Source organism: Lampetra fluviatilis, chromosome 37 (assembly GCF_964198595.1).
Source record: "Lampetra fluviatilis chromosome 37, kcLamFluv1.1, whole genome shotgun sequence".
Lineage (NCBI taxonomy): Eukaryota > Metazoa > Chordata > Hyperoartia > Petromyzontiformes > Petromyzontidae > Lampetra > Lampetra fluviatilis.
The window spans coordinates 11,628,091-11,640,556 of NC_136311.1; the positions used below are offsets into that span (position 1 = coordinate 11,628,091).

A 12,466-nucleotide genomic window follows, 5' to 3' on the forward strand; every position below is an offset into this window, starting at 1 on the left:
CAGTGTATGTGTGAGGCAGTGTGTGTGTGCGGCAGTGTGTGTGTGCGGCAGTGCGTATGTGCGGCAGTGCGTGTGTGCGGCAGTGCGTGTGTGAGGCAGTGTGTGTGTGCGGCAGTGTGTGTGTGAGGCAGTGTGTGTGTGAGGCAGTGTGTGTGTGCGGCAGTGTGTGTGTGTGCGGCAGTGTGCGCAGAGTGCACCTGACGAGGGCTGTGAATGCGAGCAGCGTGGCGAGCGAGAGAGACACGAATCGAACTCCGGCCGCGGTGGCCGGGGGGCGGCTCGTGATGAGGGCGAGCAGGCGGGACACCTCCTCCTCGCTCGGCCTGCACACAGACAAGGTCCCCCGGGAGCCTGAAGCGACTGTCGGGGCAAGTGCCGTCAGTAGCGAGGAACACCTCGCAGCGGCGACGTCTTAACTACCTGCGTTTAGAGGAGATGGCTGCTATACATTTCCACGTGATGATGATAAGCCACGATGAGCTATCATTCATGGGCAGGTCGCTTCTGAAATCAAGCGATATCGCTCGGTGGGCCTGATCTGCCAAACAAAACGTTTAGTTTATTAAGGCTGCAATGGCACACAAGGGGGTGGGGGGTGGCCAGCACCACGCCTGCCCACCCGCCCGCCTTTGTCTCCCCAGCGGTGATGTTTACGAGACACCGCACCAGGTACTCAGTTGAGGCCGAGTCGACTTGGGGGAGGCCCAGCACTTGTTCAGATAATCGTCACCGGTGTTGGTGGCCGTGAGCGGGAATCGAACTCGGGTCGCTGGGTTCGTAGCTCAGTGCGCTAACCGCTGCACTATCGGCCTGGACACACCCACGTGCACACGCACGTGCACACGTGCGTACACACGCACGTCCACACCCACGTGCACACGCACGTGCACACGTGCGTACACACGCACGTCCACACCCACGTGCACACGTGCGCGCACACGCACGCGCACACTTAGGTACACACACACGTACACACGCACGGACACACCCACGTGCACACCCACGTGCACACGCACGCGCACACGCGCGCGCACACTTAGGTACACCCACGTGCACACCCACGTGCACACCCACGTGCACACCCACGTGCACACCCACGTGCACACCCACGTGCACACCCACGTGCACACCCACGTGCACACCCACGTGCGAACGCACGGAGGCAGGGAGGGAGGCGAAGAGGGGGGGGGGAGGAGGGGGGCGAGGAGGGGGGCGAGGAGGAGGAGGAGGAGGGGGGCGAGGAGGAGGGGGGGTTCACACCTGAGCCCAGCGATCCCCATGAGGGCGCAGTAGAGACGCAGCAGAGCCCCGCCCCTCACCACCTCCTCCTCCGCCAGGGCCCCGCCCCCCAGCCCCGCCCCCTCGGCAGAGGCCCCGCCCCCCAGCCCCGCCCCCTCGGCAGAGGCCCCCTCGTCCACCTCCATCGCAGCCTCCCCGGCGACCCCCTCGCTCGGGGTTCCTCCCCCCGGCTCTGGGTCCCGGTCGCCATGGTGGGGGCGGTCGCCGTGGAGACGGTTGCCGTGAGGAAGGATGCTGTGCAACTCGGAGAGGAGGTGCTGCCTCATCTGGGCGAGGAGGGAGCCTCGCAGGGAACCCTTGCGCTTCTGAGGTGTCAGAGCAAATACACACACACACACGTATACACACACACGTATACACACACACACATACACGTACATATACACATACGTATACACACGTTTACACACGTATACACACACACGTATACACACACGTATACACGTATACACACACGTATACACAAACACACGTATACACAAACACACGTATACACACACACACGTATACACACAACAACAACAACAACAACCGCCATTCGCCACTAAGTGGCGGTGACGTCACCACGACGCTTGTGCCAGGCCATGTGCACCTTGAGGCCACGTGAAATGTATACACACACACACACCACATACACACACACACACACGTATACACACACACACACGTATACACACACACACACACGTATACACACACACACACATACACACACACACACGTATACACACACGTATACACACACACACACACGTATACACACACACACACGTATACACACACACACGTATACATACACACACACGTATACATACACACACACACGTATACATATGTTGAGGAGTGGAGTGCTGACGTCAGGTCACACTCGCCTCGGGGGGAATGCCGTCAAGGAACAGTGACGTCATGCCTCCCGGGGTCTTTGAGGGAAGACCCGTGACGTAGATGGGGCCTTCGCCGTGAGCCAAGCGAGCGAGTGCTAGGGGAGTGGGGGGCTCCGGGATAGAGGGTGGAGAGCCAGGCTAAAGGGGGGCTGCTTTACCCGGCTGGCCGAGTTGGCTGAACCCTCGGTCAGTGCTGTGGGAAGAGCCTGATAGCCTGGTGGGGTGTAGGGAACTCCCACTACCCTTCCCCTGGGAAGATTAGTTAACTCTGTGTTAACCCTTTCACCTGGGGAGATTAGTTACTAACTCTGTGTTAACCCCTTCCCCTGGGGAGATTAGTTACTAACTCTGTGTTAACCCCTTCCCCTGGGGAGATTAGTTACTAACTCTGTGTTAACCCCTTCCCCTGGGGAGATTAGTTACTAACTCTGTGTTAACCCCTTCCCCTGGGGAGATTAGTTAATAACTCTGTGTTAACTCCTTCCCCCGAGTTAGGCACAAGTCCTTAAATAAAGAGTTGGCATCAGCCCCTACACGACTGACTTCAGCGTCCTTCTTACCACGCAACACATACACACGTATACACACACACGTACACATACACACACATATACATACACACACATATACATACACACACATATACATACACACACATATACATACACACACATATACATACACGTATACATACACAAGAACCGCCATTCGCCACTAAGTGGCGGTGCACTGGACATCTGTGAAAAAGAGCTTGACGGCTCCTCGGATTCCCCCAGTAGAAAAAATCAATATGGTGATTTCGCGTGCGTGCGCTCACCTGCTGCCCGGCCTTCACGAACGCGGTGAACCAATTACGGACGCGCGCGTCGCTGCCCAGAAGCAGGCCCGAGACGAACGACACCAGGTCCCCCGGACCCCGCGCCCCCACCCCCTCCGGGGCCCCGGGCCCCTCGGAGGCCTGGTCCAGCGTCAGGGCCACGGCGAGGGAGGGCAGCCGGCAGGCCTCCACCTGCGCCGGGGATCCCACCGCGGACTCAGCTCGCTGCCGGCTCGGCGTCTTGCACGGGTGAGCGTGCGGGTGAGCGTGCGGGTGAGCGTGCGGGTGAGCGTGCGGGTGAGCATGCGGGTGAGCATGCGGGTGAGCGTGCAGGTGAGCGTGCGGGCGGGCGTGCGGGTGAGCGCGCAAGTGGGCGTGTAGGCAAGGGTGCAGGCAAGTGAATCGTATGGCTGAGTTCGGGTGAGCGTGCGAGCGAGTACACGGGTGAGCGCGTGGGTGAGTACACGGGTGAGCGCGTGGGTGAGTACACGGGTGAGCGCGTGGGTGAGTACATGGGTGAGCGTGTGGGTGAGTACACGGGTGAGCGTGCGAGCGAGCGTGCGGGCGAGGAGCGCGTACCGCCATGGCGCGCACGTTGAGGGCCTGCGAGGGCTTCATGCGGCACAGCTGCCTCAGCGCCTCCACTCGGCGCCGGCCGCTGGGGCTGTCGTCGTCCTGGGAGCCTCCTCCGTGAATCAAGCCCCGGCACACTGCCCACACGCACAGACGCAGACCCCCCGCGTAGCCTTCACACGCTGTTGGGGCAAGTGCCGTTAGTGAGCAGCGGCGCCTATGAAGGCCGGGCACCGTGGCACACGAGGGGGTGGGTGGCCAGCACCACGCCCGGCCGCCTTTGTCTCCCCAGTGGTGATGTTTACTACACACCGCATCAGTAACTCAAATGAGGCTGAGTCGACCTAGGGGGCCTGTGAGGGAGACCCGCGAGGGGGGTCCCCGCGAGGGAGTCCCCGCGAGGGGGTCCCCGCGAGGGGGTCTCCGCGAGGGCGTCCCCGTGAGGGGGGTCCCCGCGGGGGGTGTGCTCACCCTGGGTGAAGCAGTCGGGGGTGTTGGCCACGAGGAGGCACAGGAACCAGGCGCCGTGGCGCGCCAGCAGCAGCGCCTCCGCCACCTCCGCCATGGGCAGCAGCGCGGGCAGCTCTGTGGTGGTGGTAGCGGTGGACGCACAAAGGGCAGGGAGCCGCAGCTGCACTCGTCAACCGCGCACGACCACCGGCACACGTATGTGTTGCCCGAGGACACGTGTGCTGCAGGGGATTTATGTATGTATGTGTGTGTGTTTGTGTGTGTGTGGGGAGCGGTGGTGTAGCGGTTAGCACGCTGCGCTATGAACCCGGCGACCCGGGTTCGATTCCCGCTCACGGCCAACACCAGTGGCGATTATCTGAACCAGTCCCAGACCTCCCCTAGGTCGACTCAGCCTCAAATGAGTACCTGGTACGGTGTGTAAACATTGCCACTGGGGAGACAAAGGCGGCCCGGCGTGGTATTGGCTACCCACCCCCTCGTGTGCCGTTCCGGCCTTAATAGGTACTCGCTAACAGCACTTGCCCCTACAGTCTGTTCAGGCTATACTGGGGATCGTCTTTGTGTGTGCTGACCCTGCTCAGCACACCCAGGTCTAGGCTGCGCTCTATTGGCGACCGTGCTTTTGTTAGCGTGGCACCCACGCTATGGAACGCCTCGCCACTTGAAATCAGGCAGAGTCGGTAGATATATTTAAGTCCGCTTTGGAACCCCATCGCTTTAAAGTGGCCTTCCCTCCTTAGTTTGGTCGGTTGCCCTAGGATGGAATGCACATTATACATTTGAATAATTATTATTTTCGACTTCTCGCGTGAGAAACGCAGTTGGGTTTTTTTTCCTGCGCCGATTTCCAAATCGTGTAATTTCCGTGCGGAACTTTTGTTTGGTTGACTCTTCCTGCAAATGAGACTTCATCTTGGCCGTCTCTCCGGTTCTCACCTCGGTTGGACAAAAATGAACTTCAAAACCCAAACTTGTCTATCCATGGGAACCCTTTTTTGCCGCCGCCACCACTACCATGCATAAAAACGGCTCCAACTCGATGCTATTAACGCTTTGACATTTGCATCGCCTTTGCACTGCTCACCTCGTGGTGTTCTCTGGTCTAACAGCTGTGCGGAGACTCACCGGCCAGGAGGATGGAGAGGACGTCCGCCACCTCCTGGAGGTAGACGTCGCACTCAAAGAGCTCGCACCCTCGCGACAACGACGACGACGACGAGGGGGCATCCCTCCCCGCCGCTGCGCTCGATCCCCCGGCTCCCCCGGCTCCTTCTCCCGAAGCGTCCGCGTTGTTCCCCGACGCCTGCAGAGAAGGGCGGAACGTGCGGGGGAAGTCAGCTCCACGACAGCAGCAGTAGCAGCCGCCGAGTGGCGGTGACGTCACCGTGGTGCTTGTGGCAGGCCAGGTGCTCAGGGCAGGCCAGGTGCTCGTGGCAGTGATGAGGGATTGAGGGAGGGAGGGCATGTAGGGAAGGGATGCAGGGGGTCGATGTCGGGAGGGGATGTAGGGAAGGGACAGAGGGAGGGGATTTAGGAGATCCAGGGAGGGGACCAGGAGAGGGGGTGCAGGGAGGGGGCCTCACGCGTGTGATGAGGCTCAGGAGCTCGGAGAGCACCAGGTGGAGGCGCCGGGTCGGGTCGCTGTGCTCAAACTCCAGCGCCAGGCCGTGCGCCGCCGTCGCCGCCGCCGCCGCTGCCCCCGTCACCGACTCCCCCGCTGCCCCCGACTTCCTCCTGCTCCCGTAGAGACAAAGATCCCCCGGATGGCCTTAACACACCATTGGGGCAAGCGCCGTTCGTGAGCACCCAAGCTCCCGCGCGCGTGCGCTGCATCACTGACCGCGCGTGCAGCTCCCTGCGCGCCTCCTGCTCGAGCGCGTGGAAGTCGACGGAGAGGAGCGCCACCACGGCGTTCACGGGCTCCACGGCCGACAGCAGGCGCAGCACGTGGCGCTTGCGCGCCGCCCACGCCACGCTCTGGTCGGCGGCGGCGCACAGCGCCATGCGCACCAGGCACGGCAGCAGCAGGCGCAGGTCGGCGCGCGTCAGCTCGGACAGCGCCGCTGTGTCCACGCAGACCATCGCCTCGAAGGCGCGCGGCGATGGGTACGGCAGCTCCGACGACAGCATCGCTCTGCCGGGCAGGAGGGAGAGGGGCACGTTTCGTTCCGATGAGGTACGAGGCCACGGCGGGGAGAACGCGCGGCGCGATTTGGCGCCGGCAGCTACCGTAGAGTGCGCAGGTCGTGCCGCTCCGGTTCTCTGTGGTGAGTAACGTCTTTAGAAACAACTGCGCTACGACTCTCTAAATAAAATTAACGCTGAACCCGCTCGCGCGTTCCGAGATTTGGCGGTGAACGGAACCCGACACCCTGCAACTTGCAGGCGTCTCGGAACGGGTTAATAAAAGTGTCGCGTGAAGCAAACGTGCCAGATATTTTTATCGTTACAGCAGCAGCACCACCACCAGTGTTGTTGTTGGAGAGGAATCTCGAAACATTTAAATTTGTACGTTTCCCTGGAGATGAAATCCAGCGTCATCGGTTTAACACCCTGGATGATACGATAAGCCCTTCTCGGCCCATCGGTAACAAAACAGTCAAACGAAGACTGGGGGAGAGTCGTAGATCCTCAATCGCAAACCACCATGAGTTGTCATCATTCGGGGGTTGTGATTTTAATTCAAGAATCGATTATTTTAACAGTGGCCTCTTGAGAGGCTAAATGGGTGACATTAACCCACTGCAGCATTAAAACAAAAACGATTGGAAAAACGTCGATTGTGACAGGTGTTCTTGTGATGTATCGTGAGCTTAAAAAAAAATCCATATTGATCCAAGCAGGTCCATGTGATTAGAAAAGCTGTCTTAGGTAATACGGTGCCGAGCCCTAACCCTTAAACACAGCCCCATTATAACCCTACACAAAAAAAAGTCAAGAAAACTGCACCCCCCGCATCACCAACTGAACCCAAGGAGGGTCTGCGATGGGATGATAACCTGGCCCACCATGACATTACATGCTTTTCTCATGACCAAAGCTTCAATCTCGTGATGGACAATGTTTGCCACCCAGCCTATAAAAATAATAATACAGCAGTCACATTTTATACAAGTTCAAGTTAATGTATTAGGTATAGCCCTGTGAGCCATTCGGCTCTTGAATCGGGTGCAACAGCAACAAACAAAAAACAAAAACATGAACAAAAAACATCTTAAAATGAATATGTGACTGAGTGCAAACAGAAAATCCAAGAAAAGACAGCAAAATATTGCAGAAAAAGCACCGTACACCAACACTGTGTGCAAAAATCCCAGTGGAATGCAAGACAAACAACAACCACAAGACAACTTGGATTAAGGCCATCAGTCTAACTCTGTACTACAACAAACATGGCCAAAGCAAAAAACTTTTCGAAAATGACCAAAATAAAGCCATAAAAGCAATGAAACCGTGGTCATAGGAACTGTGACCGAATTTTCACAATAAACGACGTAAACAACATGTACTACCAAACTCTGCAGCCAAACAGCGTCGTTCATGGCAAAACTGCATCTCACATCGCTGTACAGGACAATAGCAAAACAAAGTAAATATTGTCCGCTCGCAAAAGGACATTGCACACCCAAACCAAGGTCAACTCAATTAAAGCTCGTAGTGAACACAAGAAAATATATTTAAACGAGACTTAAAAGAGTGGAAGGGACTTAGGTTGACGAATATGGAGCGAATTCTCTCGAATTCCCACAAGTGACACTAAACTTAATGCCAATGCCTTAAATAATAAAATCGTGTACTCTTTGCTCACGTGCACCTAGCTTGGCACAATTACTGCCAGTCTAGCTGCACCTGGACTTCCTGTCTCTACCTCAGCATTCGCATGTCAGGGCCCAGTATATCCATCAGACAACCACTGTTGGTTTCCCCTGAATTCTTGGTTTGCATCACATATTCCTGACTTGCAAAATAGCCGGGAAACTGCCTAAAGGGGACTATTCGTTAAACATCAAATCAAATAAACTCACTCATACCGAGGTAACCACACGTTCAGACGACCATAGCCAGATGTGCCTTGAACGCACTCAAATCTGAAACGTCAGTATTGTCGCCAGGAATAAAATATTCGCACCCTCTAGAACCTGATTAGTGCTGCTAAGATGCTTGCAGAGACGGAGACGTTTCGCTTGCGGGCTGCCGCTTACAAGTGGCAGATTTCAGGTGAAGTGGCTACGAGATGTTGAATACCTCGCCTGGTGTGCAGGAGGTCGTGGGTTCAATCCTGACCCTGACGACGCCTGCTGCTGCTGCCGCTGTATATTATTTGGAGTTTGCGTGTCTCTCTCTCTCTCTCCTTGTGGTCGCGTGGTTTATTCGTCTGCAATAAATGTCCACGCGATAAAAGCAACTTGGTTGAACTCTCGTTTGTGATCAGGTCGCTTTTAAAAACAATATCTCTATAGCGCAGCGGGTTTTAACTGGTAAACAAGTTTTGTTTAATAGTTTAGTTTAACTAAACTCTCGTCCCTGAGGTTCCCTCCACTCATTGTACAAGAGCTACTGTTGTATCTACATGGGCTACTGTTGTAACTACATGGGCTACTGTTGTACAAGAGCTACTGTTGTATCTACATGGGCTACTGTTGTATCTACATGGGCTACTGTTGTACAAGAGCTACTGTTGTATCTACAAGAGCTGTTGTATCTACAAGAGCTGATGTTGAATCCATCCACTGAATGACCCCGGGGCTCTCTGCCACAGCAATGGAGCACCGTCCAGTAATCCACGGCTGGCTGAGGGCCGCCAGCCGCTCGAACGAGGAGCCACTTTCCCACCCGACGTGTGCGAGCCCCAGGACTCACTCGGACTCACTCGGGGCAGACGTTCCGACCATTCCTGGACAATTCGTCTCTGGCACATGGTGTTGGATATTCTGTATCGCGTTAATCTGTTCCCAGTGAGCTCTTACCTGGTTATGCCTATTACCGGGAATTGCTGTACACGCATCAGTTAGAAGGCGTCCTTAATCGCTGGCAACTAACTTGAACAGAACAGCCATTCTTCTGCAAACCAAACGCATAGGAAGCTCACGAGGCTTAACACCGTAACGGAGCCTCGCCGTCGCCTAGCCGGCCAACCAGGAACGAAGCGCCCAAAGCGGCCGACGACGGAGGACCGCACCGCCTTCACACCGCGCGCGCGTGCCGCCCGCACCTATCCAACATCACCCGCTGTAGATAAGCGACGAGCTTACTGCACCTCGTGCGTTGTTGTCCTTAAAATTGTGAAGTTTGACAGTCTCGCGTTTAGGTCCGCTTCGACGCGAATGAAAGAAAAGTAAAATTAAATTCACTTTCAATGAGCGCAAAGTGACGGGCGCATGGCGATGCGACGTAAGCACGTAAGCGTGATGGCGTCATCGCGTACAAGGTGGGGTATTAACGCCGTCGATTCCAGTTTGGTGACGTCATCACGCACGGCGAGCGTTCTGACGTCACCACGTACAAACGGGGGGAGGATACACCGCCGATGCCATTCTAGTGACGTCATCACGCACGCACAGCGAGCGTGTTTACGTCACCTCGTACAAGCCGGGTGGGTTACGCCGTCGTTGCCAGTTTGGTGACGTCATCACGCACGCACGGAGATCGTGCGTGATGGCGTCACCGCGCAGGTAGTCGGTGAGAGTCCTTGAGATTCAAATCGCAGCCGAGGGCTCATCGAGCCAAACGAAGTCTCCCGTCGGTGACGTTCAACTCATCGTCAGTGGCGCACAACGAGCACAAGTGACCCCCCCCCCCACACTAATAAAAGAAAATAAAAAAGTGAAAACAACTAAATTGTGATTTAATTTAGTTGTTTTCACTTTTTTATTTTTATTGTATTATTATTATTTTCACCTACGTGACTTTACCGAAAGAACCAAAGAGTATGGATTCCTGCAGTCACGAAAGCTTCAAATGAAGATTAAACTTTATATATTTGTATTTTACCAGGCTAATTCCCACTTAGCTGTGTGCCTTCTCTTTCAGAAGCCACCTGGCCACCACGAATGGCGGCTGCCCAACCAAGTGGCGGCTTACCACGTGGACATTCACAGCAGCAGCCAAACACTCTGAACGCGTGGTGGTGACGTCGACTCTAAATGTGGAGGGGAAAAACGGAGGACCCGGAGAAAAAGCCACGGGGAGAAAGACGCAAACTCCAAATATGCAGCAGCAGCAGGCGCCACGGATCCAACCCTCGACCTCCTGCACATCAGGCGAGGTAGTTCACATCTCCTAGCCACCGTGATGATGATGAGAGAGAAACACAAACTCCAAATATACAGCAGCAGGCGTCAGGGTCGGGATGGAACCCACGACCTCCTGCACACCAGGCGAGGTAGTCAACATCTCCTAGCCACCGTGATGATGATGAGAGAGAGAAACACAAACTCCAAATATACAGCAGCAGGCGTCAGGGTCGGGATGGAACCCACGACCTCCTGCACACCAGGCGAGGTAGTCAACATCTCATAGCCACCGTGATGATGATGAGAGAGAGAAACACTCCAAATATACAGCAGCAGGCGTCAGGGTCGGGATCGAACCCTCGACCTCCTGCACACCAGGCGAGGTAGTCAACATCTCCTAGCCACCGTGGCGCTGCAAGTCTATATCGGAGACTTTATGGGGAGCGGTAGCGCAGTGGTTCGCGCTACGCTGCGCTACGAACCCCGGGGAACGAGTTCCATTCCCGCTCACGGCTACCAACACCGGTGACGGTTATCTGAACCCGTTCTGAGCCTCCCCTTGGTCGACTCAGCCTCAAATTAGTATGTGCTGTGTTGTGTATAAACGTCGCCATTAACGGGGAGACAAAGGCGGCCGGGCGTGGTGGCAACCACCCACCCACCCTCGTGTGTCGTTCCGGCCTTCATAGGTGCTACACCCGAGCAGCACTTGCCCCACAGGTCTGTGAAGGCTACACGGGGGATCTTTGTCTGTGTGTCGGAGACCTCGTGCTGTCGTGCGCGCAATCCAGCAGGGGGCGGTCTGGTGCAAGAATTACGGGTTTCGTAAAATTCTGGACCTGCTTTGGAATAAAATAATACTACTGCCACTACTACTCCACACAGTCCGGTTAAAGTCCTCGCCAAGTCGCGGTAAAGAAACTTAAAGCGCAACATTCCCCGCGCTCTCTGTTTAAGTGATTGAGGGAGGTTTTGGTTTGTTTGTGTTTGTCCACTTGAAGGTGTTTAATGATCAGCTCATGGGGCGGCTCACAAGCCCTGAACCGCGTCCGCTACACAAACAACGCCAGCAGGAGATGGGTGATGACGATGGTGGTGCAGTGTCCACCACGTGCAGTGTCCACCACTCTAAGCGTCCACCACGTGCAGTGTCCACCACTCTCAGTGTCCACCCTGGGCACACAGCTTGACTCACGCCCAGCAGTGTCCACCACTCTCAGTGTCCACCACTGGCAGTGTCCACCACTGGTAGTGTCCACCACTCTCAGCGTCCACCCTGGGCACACAGCTTGACTCACGCCCAGCAGTGTCCACCACTCTCAGTGTCCACCACTGGCAGTGTCCACCACTGGTAGTGTCCACCACTCTCAGCGTCCACCCTGGGCACACAGCTTGACTCACGCCCAGCGCTGTTCAACACTTACCGCAGATCCCGCGGACTCTCAACCTCACATTGGGCGGGGGCTTTATTCATTTATTTAGTCGCCACGGCCTTCCTCTCCGCCAGACGCCGTCGTCGTCGCTCGGAGCCCTTCCTCGACGGCGCTTCCCTCCCGAGAAGCTGCCACGGCGACCTTGCCGCTGCTCGCAGCACACCGACTCGTGACCTACACGCGCCGAGGAAATCAATGTCCCACGTTGCCACCCCGCGCGGTAAGGCGATTGTACGCAGGCCGATTGACGGGGTCGTTGTGTATGTTCCTCGATGAGAGAGACAAAGGCGGCCGGGCCTGGTGCTGGTCACCCACCTCCTCGTGCGCCACAGTGCCGACCTTCACAGGTGCGGCTGCTCGCTAACAGCACCTGCCCCCACATTTTGTTGAAGGCTATACGGGGGATCTTTGTCTTTGTGTGTAAACGTCGGCATTGGGAAGACAAAGGCGGCGAGCGTGGTGCTGGCCACACTCCCCACCGTGTGTGCCACAGTGCCGGCCTTCAGAGGTGCTGCTCACTAACAGCACTTGCCCCAAAAGTCTGTTGCAGGCTAGACGGGGGACCTTTGCCTTCTTGTCCTGGGTGATAGACTAACAGCTCACCACAAACTCACCACCCAGGAGACGCTCACCACAAACTCACCACTCAGGAGACCCTCACCACAAACTCACCACTCACCACTCAGGAGACGCTCACCACAAACTCACCACTCACCACTCAGGAGACCCTCACCACAAACTCACCACTCACCA

At 56.2% G+C, this 12,466-nt stretch overlaps 1 protein-coding gene across 4 annotated transcripts in view; it reads right to left on the reverse strand.

Annotated features, from left to right (window-relative positions):
- The window catches only part of INTS2 (integrator complex subunit 2), a 30,715-nt gene extending 18,589 nt beyond the window's left edge, over positions 1 to 12,126 (reverse strand). For 2 of the 4 annotated variants that reach the window (XM_078873868.1, XM_078873871.1), the window contains exons 1-9: positions 11,705 to 12,126; positions 5,888 to 6,181; positions 5,631 to 5,781; positions 5,173 to 5,350; positions 4,045 to 4,158; positions 3,580 to 3,710; positions 3,001 to 3,192; positions 1,261 to 1,604; positions 198 to 323 (exon numbers count right to left, since the gene is read on the reverse strand). In XM_078873868.1, coding sequence (XP_078729994.1) covers positions 198 to 323; positions 1,261 to 1,604; positions 3,001 to 3,192; positions 3,580 to 3,710; positions 4,045 to 4,158; positions 5,173 to 5,350; positions 5,631 to 5,781; positions 5,888 to 6,181; positions 11,705 to 11,754 — 1,580 coding nt within the window. In that variant the 5' untranslated portion in view covers positions 11,755 to 12,126. Of the gene's footprint in view, positions 1 to 197; positions 324 to 1,260; positions 1,605 to 3,000; positions 3,193 to 3,579; positions 3,711 to 4,044; positions 4,159 to 5,172; positions 5,351 to 5,630; positions 5,782 to 5,887; positions 6,182 to 9,259; positions 9,411 to 11,704 lie in introns of those variants that run through there. The other 2 variants (XM_078873870.1, XM_078873869.1) reach the window with 2 other exon arrangements.
- Between the last annotated feature and the right edge of the window lie 340 nt (positions 12,127 to 12,466).